The 18,556-nt window shown below is 37.5% G+C and overlaps 1 protein-coding gene across 2 annotated transcripts in view; it reads left to right on the top strand.

Moving 5' to 3' along the window:
• Nucleotides 1-18,556, top strand: part of prkcaa (protein kinase C, alpha, a) — a 229,093-nt gene that overhangs the window by 129,433 nt on the left and 81,104 nt on the right. For both annotated transcript variants that reach the window (XM_036570116.1, XM_036570117.1), the window contains exons 4-5: nt 10,688-10,799; nt 12,226-12,354. In XM_036570116.1, the coding sequence (XP_036426009.1) occupies nt 10,688-10,799; nt 12,226-12,354 (241 nt within the window). The remainder of the gene's footprint in view (nt 1-10,687; nt 10,800-12,225; nt 12,355-18,556) is intronic.

The raw sequence follows: 18,556 nt of genomic DNA, 5'->3' as shown, positions 1-18,556 counted from the left end.
TAGCTGCCTCTTCTGTAGGTCAGTACCGGGAAGCAGCGCTCAGCTTTCCAGTTCCATGCAGTGTGTGTGTGTTTGTGTGTGTGTGTGTGTGTGTGTGTGTGTGTGTTGATGGTGGCAGCTATGTAAATATGAGGTTCTTTTAGATGTGTTGCTAAACAAGTGGAATTTTAGCCTGCTAGCCAAACCACAGGCCAGGTTCACATTGTGAATCACCATAATCCTCATATGCATGTTCATGGAGCATGTAGGCCTAGTTTAGCTCACAGTGGAACAATATAGAAATTCTTTACAGAAGTTTACAGAAAGTATATAGAAGTTATGTATTTTGTATTTTGAGTGGCCCTTTTTGGATGAAACGAACACTCAACAGACTCTCAGCAACATGTCAGAAACATACGAAGGTTAGGATTAGATTTGGGTTGGGGTTAAGGTTTGGGTTAGGATTATGGCCAGGGTTAGAGTTAGGTTTTGGGTGAGGTTGGGTAAGGTTAGGTTTTGAGTAATGGAAGTAACATATTAACAATACATCTACTTAATGTAAATAATGTATCAACAGAACATCTACAAGATATTTACTTAAGTGTATACAGATGTTTCACTACTGCTACATCACTGGTATGTTATTGATGTGTTACTGATAATCTGTTAAGAGTTTATTAATCATCTACAAAGGACCACTCAACAATAAAGTGTTACCATGTTCAGGATTTTAGAGGCGTAGCTATGGAGTCAACTTTGTTCCAAAGGTTTTAAATAAAATAAGAAGATCTGCGAGGAAATAATGAAATTTCGAAAGATAAAACAATGTGTTTGAAGTAAAAATAATGAAAAAAAAACACTATCTTTAGTACTTGTTGCTTTTATTTATGCTCAAATTTCTTTATTTGTTCATTTCTTTTGGAATCACTTTTTGCATTTTTTTTTCTTTTTCTCTGTTTTTTAAAAATTTGTCGGTGGTGATATGCCAAACGCTGACCTAAAAGAAATGGTTAAATTAAAATTGACCCCATTTTTAACACTTATCCCAAATGTAAATGTAAAAATGTTAATCTGCCAAAGCAAAGATTAGTCCAAAGATTGTTTCTTTAGTTTTGCACTGGAGCTACAAAGCTAACGTACTGTAGCTAACAAGTAACATAAGCCTATAGCCACTGATTAGCACAATGCAGTCTGCAGACCTAAATCACCACACGCCTCAAACAGTGTCAATGTATTCAGTGCTCACTAATAGACATTCATATGTGGTTTCTGACACTGTATGACACACTGTTATCACACATACACACGGCAGATCAGATACATGCAGTCATGGGGCAGGACTGTGATTCATAAAGCAACACGAAGTCTCTCACTTTCTCTGTCTCTCTCTCTCTTTTTCTCTCTCTCTCTTTCTGTGGTTGGGTTGGATGTCCCCATATCTTTGAAGACCATTAAAATGGCACCATGCTAATTATGGGCTGCCGTCCTGCAGTAAAGTGGTGACTCATTGTCTCGTGCTGTAGCACAAAGCAGCAGCCTTTGCTCGGGGAGGCGTTTTCCCTCATAAACTGATAACAGAGCCGTGGATTAGTTTTACCTGGAGACGCTGTGTAATTTAGGTGATTGCTGATGAGGCCTGTGATTTTAACCACGTAAAAGGCCAGTAGCCAAACTTCCTTTATGCACTTCTAGAACTTAATAACTCAGCTAGTTTGCACTTTTTCTTCTTTTTATTTTTTTGCATATTTCAGTTATTAAGAAAGTTATTCAGATTGGTTTGATATGAAATGGTTAACTGTAGGGAAACTAATTGTAGAAAAAGTTTCTGACAATCAGAAATCGTAATGTCTACAACACAGATATAGCCATTTTCTCAACTGATATGGTGATGATTATATAATAGTTGTAAATCTGAAAAAATACATTTTCTTTGGGGACGGTGGAGTGATTGTGGAGTGATTTTAATCCAGTATGAGTCTGCAGTGTGTTTAGTTTTTACAGTCTGACAGTAATAATTGTGGAGTGATTTTAATCCAGTATGAATCTGCAGTGTGTGGAGTGAACTGTCTTCTGTAATTAGCTGAACCTGGAGGTCCCTCAGTATTAGTAGTCCTGTTCCAGTCCACCTCAGTCTAAAGGAACAACAACACCTGTGAATAGACACGGCCACAACTTGTTATATTTATCGAGTGTGTCCTGTGGGGCTGACGTGAACATCCTGGCTATGATAGATCAGTCTGGTACATCTGTAAAATGACACAGATAGTTTATCAATCGGCCATTCAAATCCCACAAACTACGTTACATAACCTCCTCTGGTCAATCTAATCCAGCTACAGTAGTGCTAAAGGCGCTACTTTGCTTCCATACAGTAAACGTGTAAATCTATAAAATGTATCATAATGATAAACAGAAAGGCACAGCCTCAGTGTATTGCCTCCACCTACACTCTGAAGCAGTCCCTGCTAGGCCCATTATAGGGTCCCATAAAACATGAATGGCTTTTGTAAATAATTGATGTTCTTATTAAGGAAGAAAGCCCAGAGGGTGGGCAGGAACACTCCGCTGAGGTGCTGCTATATCACAGCAACAGGCTCAGGTGCAGAATTTCTGTCCTGAAACAACAGGTTTTTAGAGATTTATTTTAGCATGTTGTTTTAGATCATTCTTCTATAGCAGCAGTGTCACAGTGTACGAACAGAAGAAAAGCTGGAAAAGGAGTTTAGTCTTAGTTCTTGATCTGCAGTGGACTGTATTCCTAAAGAGAAATGGTATCATAGCACTTAGCCTTCATAGTAAGTGTGAGCGACACGTAAAATGTAAAAATAACATGTAAAAAAATCATAATATACGGAGCCCTGCTTATGAAATCCCATATGAATAAAAATAATGTGTGGCTACGACTTAGTAAGCTTAGGAACGAGATAATTAAGTCAGGGCCATGACTTAGTAAGGCATGGGAATGAGATCCTAATGCATGGCCACGACTTACTACTACGTGGGACTGAGATAATTAAGCCTTGACCACAGCTTACTAAGGCATGATCTTGTTCCCACGCCTTACTAAGTCATGGCCATGCATTAGGATCTTGTTCCCGAGTTGAAGACACTGTCTCAGATGCTGTGTGACATGCTGGTATCTATAGAATGGTCATTAGCATGGCTAAAAACAGTAGCAGCCATTTTAGCCACTTTTGTCCCTGTTTATAGAGACCCGTATGCCATCCAGTGTCAGAAACCACATAAGTAAGTCTGTTTGAGATTACTGAACAACTAAATGTGGTTCGAGGCGAGTGTGTGATGATTTAGGAACGATGCTAATGAGCAGCATCCATTGCTTATTAGCTACATTAGCCTCATTGCTCCAGGGCAAAACAAACATGGCTGATTGACTGCATTTGGGAGAAGGGGAAATGGTGTAAATTAGATTTTTCACCAAACTGTGGCTTTAACTTCATATGCACGCTAGAATTACTGCTTTATGTCCATATTACTGTGATCTATTCGGTATTAAATGTGTTTTTTTTTTTCCGTTCTTAGTTCTATTATCTAATTCTGCATATGTATATGTACTGTAGCTAAAGACAACACTATGCTTCTTCATTGCCATCCTGACTATGTGGCACACACTGCACGGCTGGCTTCAGTTAGACGCTAATGTGGTGTGATCTCTTTGCCCTTGGGTGCTGGACCATACTGACCAGCCCTGTTCCTGCTGCGTTCTTGTTTATGTGGACACACTGCCAGAGGTTTTAAATGACCTGATGTTGTAATGTAGTTTATTCTTGGGTTCTGGTGGTGTAATCTCAGTGCTGTTTTTATTATTGCTGATGGTGTGCTGTTGAATGCTTTAAAGGCAGCTAAGATTAGTGCTGCGACAAGACACCACTGTTGCTGAATTGTGCTGTGGAGAATAATAAAAATCAGACAGTCAGTTTTTTTTTATTTATTTATTTTTTTTCCACCATGAGCTGAATCAGGATTGTTAACGCACTGAAAAGAGTTCATAATCCTGCGGTTGTTTATCTATACCAGGGGTCAGCAACCCAACCGTTAACAAGAGCCATTTTGTCCTTTTAACAAAAATCAATCAGCCTTGAGAGCCACAACATTTTAATGCCCATGTATTTAACCAACATTTTACCATGTTGGCTGTAAATATGTCTCAGTATGTGCTAATGTACTAATATAGACTAAAAAATATAATATAAACCATAACACAGACTAACTTTGCTCTGCTTTAAGCTTTAGTTCAGTTATAGCTGCTTTTCTCGCATCTCTGGCAGGAAAGTTTTAATCAAAAGTAGAATAGTTTCTTGTAAAATGTCTCTCATTGTTAGGCTATTTGTTTGAATGTTCCTGTCCACCTCAAATGGTGCCAGAATATAACTGCTGCACCATTTAAGGTGGAACAGGAAATTTGAACGAGAAGCTGGCGAATGAGAAGCTGACTTCAGCTTCACGACTTTTTAGTGTTTGACAGTTTCTTGTTGCAGATTAAACGCATCAGGAAACCAGCTGGGGTGATTATAAATGTAAATAAGTCTATTAGTCTCCAAATTATCAATGTTAGTCTTAGATCTTTCTCTTTGCTGTTTTGTTAGCTACTAGCTAGGCGAGATTGTTGTCTGCGTTGCTATGGTGACCAGCAGTCTGCGTGCTTATCTTTAGGGTTAAAAGGTGAATTAACAGTTATACATGAACTCCAGTGCGTAAGACCATTTATTGTTTAAACTGTGTTGAATGATCAGCAGAGCTTTATTTTACTGATAAAGAGGATTATTTTATTTTTACCTACAAATCTAATTCTGCTGTGGAGCCACAACAGGGCAGTTAAAGAGCTGCATGTTGCTAACCACTGATCTATACTGTTTTGATTAATGTCTTTTCATTTTTATATTCATTTTAATTTGATTTGGTCTCACTAGTGATTTTCATTTGTTATGTGTGTGGAGACAAAAAACATCTATCTTTATTTTTATATTTATCTTTTTCTTTATCAGTTGAGCATACCAGCTGCTCTTTTTACTGTTTTAAATTTTAAATTAAAATTTAATAATAAAAGGGCCAATAGAAATGCTCCAAAATCACTTGGAAGAAAACCTCTTTGCATTAATTTGCTTTACATTTTAGAACATTTTTGCCCTCTCCTCTAAAGTTAACCCTTGTTTTTCTTTGGACAGCGACAATATTTATTTAACGATGATACGGTTCCAATAGCCAGTATTGGTATTGGGCCAGTTCCAATGAAAATACTGGGTCTGATATCAAAAGAGGAAAGAATGACTGTAACAAATCAAGCCTGAGAAGCACAGAATTGTTTGTAATGGAGCGTAACGAAGCTCAGTAGATTATAACAACTGCAGTTGTTAGCTACAGTTTTTATCAACAAATCATGTTAGCATATTTCTGTAGAAGTACAGTTTGAGAAGTTTGAGCTTGCTGCTTGTACATGGCGGCTTTAAGTGAAGTGTTTTAATAAAAAATCCCTACCTTAACACTATATGGACAACAGTATTGGGACACCTACACATCACACCTTCAGGAGCTTATATAACATCCCATTCTAAATCCATAGGCATTAATATTGAGTCGGTCCTCTCTTTGCCGCTATAACAGCTTCCATTCTTCTGGGAAGCTTTCTACAAGATTTGTGTGTCTGTGGGAATTTTTGTCCATTCATCCGAAGAGCATTTGTAAGGTCAGACGCTGATGTTGGACAAGAGGGCCTGGCTCGCAATCTCTGTTCTAGTTCATCCCAAAATATCATTAGTTTAAAAATCTATGCTATTAAAAGATATTTTATTATTATACATGATGAATATACAGCGGAATTTGCCAAATTGGAAAGCAGTCACTACAGTGAAAAACATGAAACGCGATGCATACATGACTTTTCTGTACTGACATGCAGAACACAAAACAGCGCATGAGGATTTGCATTTTAAAAATGAAATGCTGAATTAATGTCAGAATTGAATAAAGTCCTTGAAATGTAATGGCACAGCTGTTGTCACCTTGAAGGCACTGTGCAGTATTTCAAACAATGTTAAATCAATGTAAAGAATCTCTTACTTTTTATTTTGGCACGTTTTCCCCACGTTAGTTGTTAATTGCAATCTTGTGTGCAATGCATTTCACTATTGTGGTTGCTTTCCAAAAGTCCAAAAAAGAGGTCAAGTGAAATGGAAGCTTTGTAGCAAAGGTTTTGCTTTTTATTGTGGTGCATATTCCACACACCACCTGTGAAAAGTAACGCCATATGTGTCTTAGATTTCAATATTGTCACTGTTATGACCGCAATTAAATGAGGGAAATCTGTTTAAAGCGCTGCGGGATGGCTGTGCCTTCATTATGTTTCAAGGTGACACAAATTCAGCATTTCATTTTTTACATGAAAATATTCATATACGTTTTTCAGTAAAGAGGTCAAGTAATGTGAAAACTGTAACAGAGGTTGTGTTATTTTTCATTTTGGCATGTGTTCTGCTCATCACCATGGAAATGTAGTTTCATGTTTGCATTGCATTTCTTATTTTTTTGAGTGTAGTTATTTCTTTTCAATTTGGCACAAATTCCTCTCCATGTTAATGATGGATCATGTTAATAAAATATCTTATAATAGCACATATTTTTTAAACTAACAGCATTTTATTGAGGTACTGGGTGTTAATTAGCCAGTTGTGAAATTTTAAAGGGTGGTAAACTGATCCCTCCTGGAATCCACGCTCATCCATGCCAGCTAAATGAGAGCGAGTGAGTCAGTAATGAGGATCATGAGGTGCTTCACGTTCATCTGAATACTCTCAAAACCACACTTGAAAACTTTACTAGTTAAGGGTTTAAACTTGACAAAACTTGTAGTCAGTAAACAGGAGTGGTCAGATCCAAAAAACACAAAACGACAAACATAAGAAAAACAAGATCAGGCAACCAAGACTCAAAAAGGGGGCAAAGGAGCAATACCACGCAAAGTAACTAGTCTAAAGCCTGGGCTTATATACTAGGCTAGATCTAGTCACATGATAAACAGAACAGGTGAGACAGATCAGTACCCAGGTGATTGAGAATGGTGATTGGTGGATTGTGGAGGTTCTATTGTGTCATGCTCTCCAAAGGAGTTCTGGGAAATGGAGTCTTTGAGAACGTCAGAGTCAGAGGGATATGTGACACCGTCACAGTTCTCACTTATATTTTCACTCTTTTTAATAACGATAATCAAGCTGAGTCTCGTTTTATCGTAATCAACACAGCTAATTTTATGTTTATTTAAGTTAGATTTTTAAGTGTTTCTGATGTGTCAGCTTGTGGCCTGATTTACTAAAAACAAAATCCAGATGACTGGAGTCAGTACTGATGCCGATAGCATTAGGCATCCCTAAGTATTATTATTATTATTATTATTATTATTAAAGCCTGAAACAGCCCAGTATAGGGGAGATTCCAGGACACAGACCACTGATCAATTGGAATAACTTAGTGTGTGTGTGTGAGTGCAGGGGATCAATTGTTCAGTCGTTCTTTTTAGCAGCACTGAGGTATGATTCATATTATTGCTGTATTTGAAAGCCTTTTGATACTGTACACCAAAGTGCACTCTGCATTACGGTTTCACACATCTCTGGATTTGCCTGAGAGTGAGCTGACGAATCTATAATCTTCAGTACCTGCTGCTCATACACATGCTTTTCTTACAGAGGCAATATCCTAATCCCTCTCACTCGCTCCCTTGGTTGTGTCTCACTTGTCTTTGAGTTTGAAAGCCCTGTACTTTTTGCTGATCAAATGGAGCGAATCTGCTAAATTACGGTACTTAATCCCTCTTTAGTCCTTTTACTCATTTAAAGCATGAGCCTGTTTGGGTGACCTGCCTTTATCATGCTCCCTGCTCCTTTCTTTCTGCTAAACTGATGTGTGTTTTGTTCACTGAACGAATAAGCAAAATATAAAATAGCAGGCCACTTTATTAGAAACAGCTGCCTTATAGGTCCACTATATAGGTGTACACTTACAGACTGTAGTCCATCTGTTGCTGCACAGTCTATCAGCCCTATTTATCATTGGTCGGGTTCTGACCACAGGACTGCTGTTGTCCGGATATTATTTAGGTGGTGGATCACTATTTGTGTGGTGACACTGACATGGTAGTGTGTGTGGTGCTGGTATGAGTGTATCAGACACAGTGGTGTTGATGGAGTTTTCACACACATCAGTATCACTGCTAGGTTGGGAGGACCACCACCAAAAGATTTCGTTTGAGTTTCTTCATTCTACAGGGAACACACTTAATAATGACATGCTCTGCACACTGTAGTGCACAATTTCCATTTGTTTTTTGGAAAAACAAATTAATAATTTACATAATATGTGCCATAACTTTTACACCAACCACATATTATGTTTTATTTTTTTTCCCAAATTTGTGAAATTCTTCAAATGAGCAGCCTAACACATACTAACACACCAGCACCACGTCAGTGTCACTTCAGTGCTGAGAATGATTCAGCACCCAACTAATACCTGCTCTGTGGGGGTCCTGACCATTGACGAACAGGGTAACAGAGTATGCAGAGAAACAGATGGACTACAGTCCGTAACTGTAGAACTACACAGTGCTCCTATATGGTCAGTGGAGCTGATAAAGTGGATAATAAGTGTAGAAACGAGGAGGTGTTCCTAACAAAGCGCTCAGTGAGTATAAATTGAGAGACAATTCTATAGATTTTTAAACTTGAGTCTGAATTTAAAAAAGATTAATGCAGATGTTTTTATTGATTTATTGTTCAACATGGTGTTTCAGTTTAGCATCTACCCAATCAAAGGGAATCACGATGTTTGATTGGAGGTTTCCCCCAATCAGACTCATTGATTGAAGGCGCTCTTGAATACTGAGTGCCAAATCAGATTAGGTCTAATGCTGTTCCTCTGCAATCAGCACATAATCAATGGCCTTCTTCGGTCACTGTTTGCCAAGAATGAAGAATGTACTCCTTCTTCATCTTCTTTTAACTGAGGACAAAATGACATGTAGCTTTGTTCATAGTCATGTGAAATTGTGATGCATTGATCTGAATATGTATCTACATGATTCTGAATTTGGAAAGTTAGGAAGTATAATTGGTTATAATAGAATTCAGTGTGCTCATTTTTCAGATCTTTTCAAGTTCCTCCGGACTTGGTTATTCATTTTTTTTTAATAAATATAAAAAATACATATTTAATATAGAATATATAATAATTTATATCACTGCTGTCAGAACAAAACCAAAATACCAATAATATTAGTACCAAAATAGTAACTTTACAGGCGAAGGAAAAAACAAGTCAATGGAATCAGATTTTTTTCAGGTAATTTTAAGCCTTTAAAGCCTTCATTCTTCAGTTAAAATATTACACAAAAACAATATTCCAGCTTCAAACTGCACTTCATAAATACTGGTATATAGTATCTAATTCAACTCCATCCTCTGGAACTGTTTATTCTAGAATCTTACTTACCTGCCTTATTACCCCACTTATCGGACTGTTACCTCACTGATCCCTTTCTCTGCCACTATACACCCTTTAACTGCTGCTGCACTCAGCACTTTAACTTCAGACCCATACTTTATTTTATTTTGTTATATTTTATATTTATTTTATTTTATTCACTACATGTAAATGTCTGTCTGATACTGTGCACTGTGAGCTCCTGTAACCAAAACTAAATTCCTTGTATGCGTAAGCATACCTGGCCAATAAAGCTTGATTCTGATTCTGATTCTGATTCTTTTGTTTTGGTCCATTTATCATGAAATCCACATACAATATAAAGGACAACAGGTATTTTCAAATTATGTCAAAAACTGGAAAATGGAGATATGAGGTGTTGTTCCAACAGCAGTGATATGTAATGTATAAGACATAATGATATATATTATATCTGAAAATACCTTAATCCTGGTTAAACGATGCACTGAGTTGTTTCCTAATTCAGCATAAATGCAGTTTGTGTCCTATGTTATGCTCTCTGATGTAAAGACTGCATATAAAGCCTTTATAACCATAAAAATAAACCTGTAGTTTCATTGGTAACAGTAGAATAACAGGCTCATATAAATAGCTACTTACTAATAGTTGCAATATAATAGGGTATATATATATATATATATATATATATTTATATATATATATATATATATATATATATATGGTGAAGGTTAAAAGTTTATTTACCACAAACTTGCAATTCACGCAGAATTATAATGACTAGAATTTTTGAATGAAAAGTATCAAATAACTATTTGTATGTCATCAATGGTTAATAATTCAAATGGCGCCTTTTAATAATGCACATGTTGCTATTAAATAGTTATAACAATCATTAACAAACTATCAGATGTTCATTATAAAGTGCACCATTTCCTTTCTGCAGCTTCACGTTTGTTTCCTGTAGTGACCCGTGAAGCTGTAGCACAGTTGTGTGGGATTTTCTCAGAGTTTGGATTGTTGCTCTGAGATGCTCTCATCCACTCTGTCAGCTCTGTTTGGATTGCAATGTCAAAACATTTGATGACTCAACCTGCACTGGAGATCTCTAATAGCTCAGCTGTGATGGCAGATGTTTATCAGCTGTCTTTGATATTGCCTTTCTAAATTTGATCACATCTGTGATTAATGTACTCTAACTTTTCTCTGTCTCTGTTTGTGTCCATCTCTCCATCTCCAGGACCCTCGGAGCAAGCATAAATTTAAAATCCACACCTATGGCAGCCCGACCTTTTGCGATCACTGTGGCTCCCTGCTGTACGGCCTTATCCACCAGGGCATGAAATGTGACAGTAAGTCATCATTTTTTCCTCTTCCAGCTGAAAGCAGTAGTTCAGTTCCTCTTTACTGCAAACGTAATCGATTAACCAAGACGTAAAAGTTTTACACTGCATACACTACAAAATGATCAAACTATTATTAGGTTACAAAATGTACAATAAAATAATAAAATTATACATTTATGTTTACATAGAGTAGAAAATAACTGTGAACATGCAAACGCGCAAATAGGAACACAAGTCACACATCATTAATGCACAATTATATCTGATTTATTTCAGCATCGGCTGTTAATTGCTTAAAATTAATCAGCTAAATTGGGCAGAAGTGTAGATTTGACTGATATTTCAACAGATATTTAATGATGTATTCATTTTATTCTGGAAGAACTGAATGTTTAGATGATTGTTTAGGTTATATATATTGTTAGGTTAGAGGATTGTTTAGATGTTTAGATGTTTATATATATATATATATATATATATATATATATATATATATATATATATATATATATATATATATACACCAATCAGGCATAACATTATGACCACCTCCTTGTTTCTAAGGTCATGGTCCATTTTATCAGCTCCACTTACTATATAGGTGCACTTTGTAGTTCTACAATTACCGACTGTAGTCCATCTGTTTCTCTGCATACTTTGTTAGCCCCCTTTTACCCTGTTCTTCAGTGGTCAGGACCCCCATGGACCCTCACAGAGCAGGTACTATTTAGGTGGTGGATCATTCTCAGCACCGCAGTAACGCTGATGTGGTGGTGGTGTGTTAGTGTGTGTTGCGCTGGTCTGAGTGGATCAGACACAGCAGAAACAGATGGACTACAGTCTGTAATAGTAGAACTACAAAGGGCACCTATATAGTAAGTGGAGCTGATAAAATGGACAATGAGCGTAGAAACAAGGAGGTGGTCATAATGTTATGCCTTATCAGTGTATATATATAATTTATTTATATAATACGGTGGCTCACAGAATTCTCTGATCTACACGCTGATACGTTTCAATGTGGCCAGCGTGGCCGTGCACAGACTGTAGCTCCTCTGGCGGCAGATACAAATGAGTTTGAGGGGCTGTCACCAAACTATCGGAACAGATCAATTGCGAGATGCTCAGTTCCTTAAAGTTAATTAGTTAAAATGATTACAACAAGTATCTTTGTGCTTTGTCAGTGTACAGTGTTCTGCGGGTTTTTATGTTTTAGGCCTCTCTGGGTAAAATATATTGATAATTTATTATAGTTACTAAACAATGCGTCGTAAAGTTAACTCGATACTAAGACTAGAATTGAAGGATTTTAATGAATGTGTAAAATATTTTTTTGGCAAAGCTGTTTCTAGATCATTGCTGCAAGCAAGCAACGCCCTTCAGGCTCTGCTAATACAGATATTGACCACTTTGTCTGTGTCCATGTCTGCAGCCTGTGATATGAACGTCCATAAGCAGTGTGTGCTCAATGTGCCAAGCCTGTGTGGAACGGACCACACTGAGCGGCGAGGACGACTCTACCTGAAGATCGAAGTGAGCGGAGATGAGCTGCACGTTACGGGTAAGAGCAAAATACAGCAAGTCAGGGACCTTTGTTTATTTAATTTCCAGTCAAAGTGGCTATGAAGTAGAACATAATGTTTTTTTTCAGGAGATATTTCACTAGAGAGAAGATGATGTACTTGAAGTTCAAAAATGATTAAAAGACTCTTAACAACCACCTGGAAGACCTGGTAGACACCAACACTGTCCCAATCAGATAAACAGCACTTAAAGCTTTCATTTAAAGCAAATGTAACCAGGTGTTACGATTAGCACTGAGGAACAGTTAAGGTGAATTCAAGCGGTATTTAGTTGAATGTAATTTAAGGAAAGCTAAAAAAAGGTTGCACTCCTACAACCTGTGAGATTTACAGGACAAATGGATCTGTATTCCTCATCTTACAGCATGTACTGTAGCTACTTTTACAGTTTTAAGCACAAAAAAATCACAAGTCTGACAAGCTACTATTAAGTAGTCGTGAGAAGATGAACTGTAGAGGTTATACAAACACAGTTTGGCTGTCTGTTTATTTTCCTCAGAAAAACTTCTTTAGCAAAATCTACAATTCATAAACCTTTATTCAGAGGCTTTTCCAGACAGTTTATGAAGACCTGTTTTTGGTTTCTGAGCTAAATATTCCTAACCTTCCACCTTTTAAACCTTCAGCTGACAGAGTTACAAGCTTGAGCTCCGCAGAGTTGGATTCACTGCATCTAGTTAAAGCACAGAAGTGGATTACAGGCAATAATATACCTGTCCGTTTTAGAGAGAGTTAGAGCTCTAATAACTAGGATACTCTCCTCGAGAGTGAGATGGAATGAATACAGTGCTACCAAAATGCAGTCACAGGCTTGGTGTGCTTTGGTATGAGATACACAGTGCCACTCAAAAGTCTGGACACACCTGCCAGTGTAAAACAGTTAGTTGTAAATTCAGAGTCTCAGGCTGCGTTTACATGCAAAGATCTTTGCCAATCCAATTGAAGTAATCCAATGTCTAATTTTACATGTTCTGTGTTCTTTAGCTATAAAAACATGTTGAGTGTTACTGTAGATATACAGGAACATACTGTGTTTTCAGTAGATACTGTTATTTTATGATTGTCTTACAGTACAATACTGTATATTTACAGCACCTCACTAGCAACTAAGCTGTAACTGTTGCACTCACAGATGGGCTTTTCTTAGTGTTTACTGTTTTCCAGATTTTAGAATAATAGTGAAGATTTCGGTGTTATGAAGTAACAAACATGAGGGCAGATTTACTAAGAGAGGCACTAATTATTAACAGTGGAGTAACGTTTCGCTGGTGGAGGTGGCCAATTTAGCGGCTTATCTACTAAGAACTCACTTGCAAATAAGACAAGCATAACTTATTAGTAGTTAACCTATGAGTAGCACAATATAACTACATGTCTGGATCACATGCTTTTATGTTTCCACCAGATAAGAGAAAAAAGTGTTTTAATCTTTTTTTGTTTCAGGTTCAGACTCATTATATCATCTTATTTACTGAATATTTTGACTTAGTGGGGATCAGAATAATGACTGACTTAAAAAAATGAAACATTACTTTCTCAGAAAGTGTGGAAAATCTGCTTCCTGGAACAACACCATGACCAGAAGTGTTTAACAAATCACAACCAGTATGTAAGTTTGATTTGGGAATAAATACCAACTATTTAGGGAAATCAAATCATATTTAAAATTCTGAAAAAACTGGGTTTTCATATGCAATATGTTGGCCCTATAATCAGGAGATTAGACTGTCTCTGGGTAGGTTGAATGCCCCCCCCTCTCTGTTTGTTAGCTGACATAACAGAAATAACAGTTAGTGTTCTCCTCCAAGCGTGTTAAGCTGTCCAATGATATATGAGAAGTTTTTCATTTGTCTCAGAGGAAGTTCATGCTGGTCTTTCACCCTGCCAGCATGATAGCGCCGTGAGATATAGGGATACGTAGCTAGCTGGTAGATACAGACATGGCTAAATTTGTGCCAAAACAACCCCAAAACCTCTGAAGCCTAAGCTAAAGTCAAACCAATGTGATCGATCTGTCGATGGTTCTGTATATCTGGGCTAAGATTATTCTGGTGAAAAGCATCTCCTTGTAAGAGGAGTCTTGTTGCCGTGGCTGCCTCGTGGCTCCTGAGGAGTCCCTACAGCTCAGACAGGCCGATCAATGCCAGCGTGAACGTGCCAAGTGCTCTTATCGACGCGCCTCTGGCTTAGGCCAAAATGATCAATCCTGCCTTTTATCAGAGGTCAGACCACTCGCACTGTCCCGCTGGATTTCAGGGTGTGTTTACCACTCACTCCCACTCTGACCTTGGGTTAATAGGATGAATGGCCTTTATGCTGTTTAATGAGGCTTCATTTATTCATTTTCGATTTCAGCAGTCGATTTGGGTGCATGACTACAGACCCCAGTAGTAAGGCTGTAAGTCTCTGACCTCACAACTCGATTCAATTAGGATTTTTTTTATTTTAATTTTCCTGTGGAAAAAATCCACAGGTGTTTCTGTCCATCCTTCCACTGTGAGAAGACAACTCAGTGCTGTGGGTCTGAAAGGATATGTAGCTGTTCAAGAAGCTCTTACTGAGAAAAGGAGACAGACACATCAAACAAAGAAGCTGCTGATGTTCTTCGAGCAATGGACTGACCACCCCAGAGTCCAGACCTGCACATCAATAATCTTGATTACCAGGATCATTATCAGACATTGGCAGTTATCTGATTATTCAAGTGGTCATGTAAACAGCACACTTCCTCCTTCTTCTGTAAGCTTATTGGTGGGTTGCAAAGCAGAAATCCTCTTACTGCATGACTCATGTAGACTCTGAGTTTTCCCTTAATATCATTATCCAAGCACATGTAAACCTGTTGGACGAGTTACTGACAAAATCAGATTTTTCAGCAGTGATTTGATTAATGAGCAAATGTGCTTTGGATTACTTTTATCTTTAGAAGCTTCTTGTAAGACTGAACTGTGGAGGTGTGGAAAAATGTCCCTCCAGATTTCTTTGAATGACTGTAATAAAGGTAAAGAGTGGACACTGAAATCTTATATTTAGTTGCTTTGGCTTTTGTGTATTTTTCAGTGGAAAAATGAGTAACTTGGTCTTAATGGTTTTGACTGGAAATGAAATAAATAAAGGGTGGTCTCTTACTTTTAGGGACAGAGGGACAGACTGCATCCTTCAACCTGTCATTTTAACTGTAATCTTATTAAAGATGACAAATTACATCACATTTAGAAGAACTCAATCTAATACACTCATGCAGGGCTATTTCAGTGAAATCGATTTATTTAGAATCCTGCTATTTATGAGAATGAGTCATATTTCTTAAGAAACATTTGAAAAAATGTTGTATACTTGGTGAAATTAGAGGAAAACCCCCTATTGGATTAGATAAGGTATATTATCATGTACCTTAAAGTTTTCAGTACAAAGTGCAGCACAGCACAAATCTGAAAATAAAATCTGCATTTTATTTAGAATGGACCTATATGTGTGTATACTATATATGTATATCTATATATCTATATATCTATGTATTACTGCTGTCGGAACAAAACCTAATTAAATAATTTCCTGTTATTTCATGCAATTTCTGTTGGTCCATTTTATTGATTTTTGAGTGTAAAGCACAACCGTCCTGATCAAATGGGACAGAAAAATAAAAATGGACTAAAGTACATGTTTTTTTTTTCATTTTTGTTATAATTTATACTACATTTCTACTTAATAACATCTGTAATCCCTGATTATTCTGAGCTGTAGTGTAGAGCTGTTCACTTACCACTATTCACTTGTTTAACCACAGGGTAAACTGTGAATGTAATTGAAGATGACCTTGTATGTTTGGTCACCGTGTGTGCGTGTGTTTGTGTGTGTGTGTGTGTGTGTGTGTGTGTACAGTAAATTTCTTGGAAAACCATTTTAATAAGTATCCAGCTGAAGGGCCAGCAGCAATGACCATCCAGCAAGCTATCTACACATGCATACAGCACTCCTGTCTACTGACAGGCGTTCCTTAGGCTAGAGCCTTCACACACACACACACACACACACACACACAGAGAGAGAGTCAAACAGGCCGATGGCATATATTCTGGTGAATTATTAGCCTTTTTTAACCCCATAGCTCAGTAGTGTATTTTTAGTACTGTGTGTTAACAATAATAATAATAATAATAATAATAATAATAACATGATTTTTTTTGCTATCTAAATGGGCCACATTCTTAAGAATTCATGGAATGCAAGAGTTGATTTAGCACAATCAGTCAAGCATAACTATGCTGTAGCATTTCAGTATCGGTGCAGCAGCAGCATGTAAAGACAGAGTGAGTGGCTTTAACCAACTTGCATTATTTACATCATAAACCCCCAAGGCAATAAAAATAATACATTGGCTGATTACTGATTGCGTTTGCAGCAAAAACCGGCCAATTTGATCACGCATCCATGGCTGTAGCTGGTGATTTGCTTTGTAAGAAAACTTCTATAAGGTGCACAGTTGGACTTTAAAACCACTGTTGTACATTTGAGGGAACAATTACATTGTTTGTACCTTGATGAATGAAAAATGTACCTGCACAGAACCTTTATTTCTAACAGTGTAATGTGCATTAGCTTGTAATTGCTAGCTGCATATATGCTACATCTGTTTTGCAGTCAGTGTATCCACGCGGCACAGAAAAGCGAAGGAAAGTATGGGGCAATCCCTTAAACGCATACAATACAAATGAATGCATAACCCTACTGTGTTAATTGATGTAGCCTTTTATAATAGGCATGCGTCCAGCTGAAACATCGGCCAGTTTCATTTCACTTAGTTTTTACCTGCCACTACAGAAGCATCAATAAAAAGTAGTGAGGCACAAAGGTTTGTTGGTGGGGCATCTCCCCCACTCAAAGTGTTTTTCCAGCTGGCAGTATGACACCACACGCTATGGTTACAAATCCAGACCCAGAGCTTCAAGCTACCACACTACCTGGTGGATATATGCCATAAATGACCCCCTGATGCCAAGCCTGGATTGGCCAAACATTTCTTACAAGCTTTAGACATTCATCACCATACAGTAGAGTGCTAAAACGTGAGGTTAGTATGCTGTTTGTGAAGACTGGCCTGTTTTTTCTATCAGCATTCAGCAGCAGACCACACACAGCCTCCTCTACGGGCTGATTTCATGCCGTTTTGCTGTCCTCTCAGTAGAAACTCATTTTCTCAGAGGAAAGAGTGGCTCTCCACTTTCCTGCATGAGGTCGAGTGAGGTCAGAGTGTGATCCAGCGTCCTCAGACGTTTCAGCAGTTCCATCTCCGCTGGCTCCAGTGTGCCTGCAGTCAGGCGTTAAGCAGAGGCATTCTGCTGCACGGCCCATCAGGGTGATGCTTTCCATAACACTGAATAACAGATTTCAGACTGAAGAGCCAAAGCACTACGTCTGAGTCTCATCCTCTTTACAAATGAGTAAGAAAAAGAACTAAATTAGCCTGTTATGGTGGATGATGTGAGAAAGGGACCCACTGTACTCTGTGTACTTTGTCTATACACCAATGACCCAAAACATTATGACCACTCACAGACGAAGCGAATAACATTAATCAACTCATAAACAACGACACATCTAGTCTGGAATTTATCGGACAGTAAATAAACAGTAGGTTCTCATAACCTGTGTGTGTGCATGTGGGAGAATCGTGCAGGTGTCATTTTAACCCCTTAAAATCCCAGGCTTATTACATACTAAGGGTTATTATCCAGTAACTACAGGTACTATAGCGCAAACTGGTTGAGCTATTCTTAAATTATAGAAGTGTGTAATAAAACTTTGGGCTCCTGGCCATTTAAGCGGTTAACAAGGGCCAAATTTTTATGGCCATAGGACTTAGAGCATTTCCAAACTGCTTATAATGAAAGTGTTTTTTTTTTTGTTAGCTATTTTTTCCACCATTAACTCTAATTCTTGTTTGCTAAAAATGTTTAAATTCTTGGTTTGATGTTTTTCCTCAATTTTTCTCCTCTGAGTGGATTAAACTAAATAACAGTTAATAAAAATTCTAAATTGTATCACGCGTCATTTATGGTACATGGTAAAACACATACATAAGAAAACAATGAGATTTTCTTTAGAAGATTTTCGTGTTTACGTGTTTTTTTTTCAATTCATTTCAATTGCATTTAAGAACATTCTTAGGAACTTGTTAGT

Source organism: Colossoma macropomum, unplaced genomic scaffold, assembly GCF_904425465.1.
Source record: "Colossoma macropomum unplaced genomic scaffold, Colossoma_macropomum, whole genome shotgun sequence".
NCBI lineage: Eukaryota > Metazoa > Chordata > Actinopteri > Characiformes > Serrasalmidae > Colossoma > Colossoma macropomum.
The sequence above is the reverse complement of the archived record's forward strand: the minus strand, read 5'-3'. Positions and strand labels throughout refer to the sequence as shown.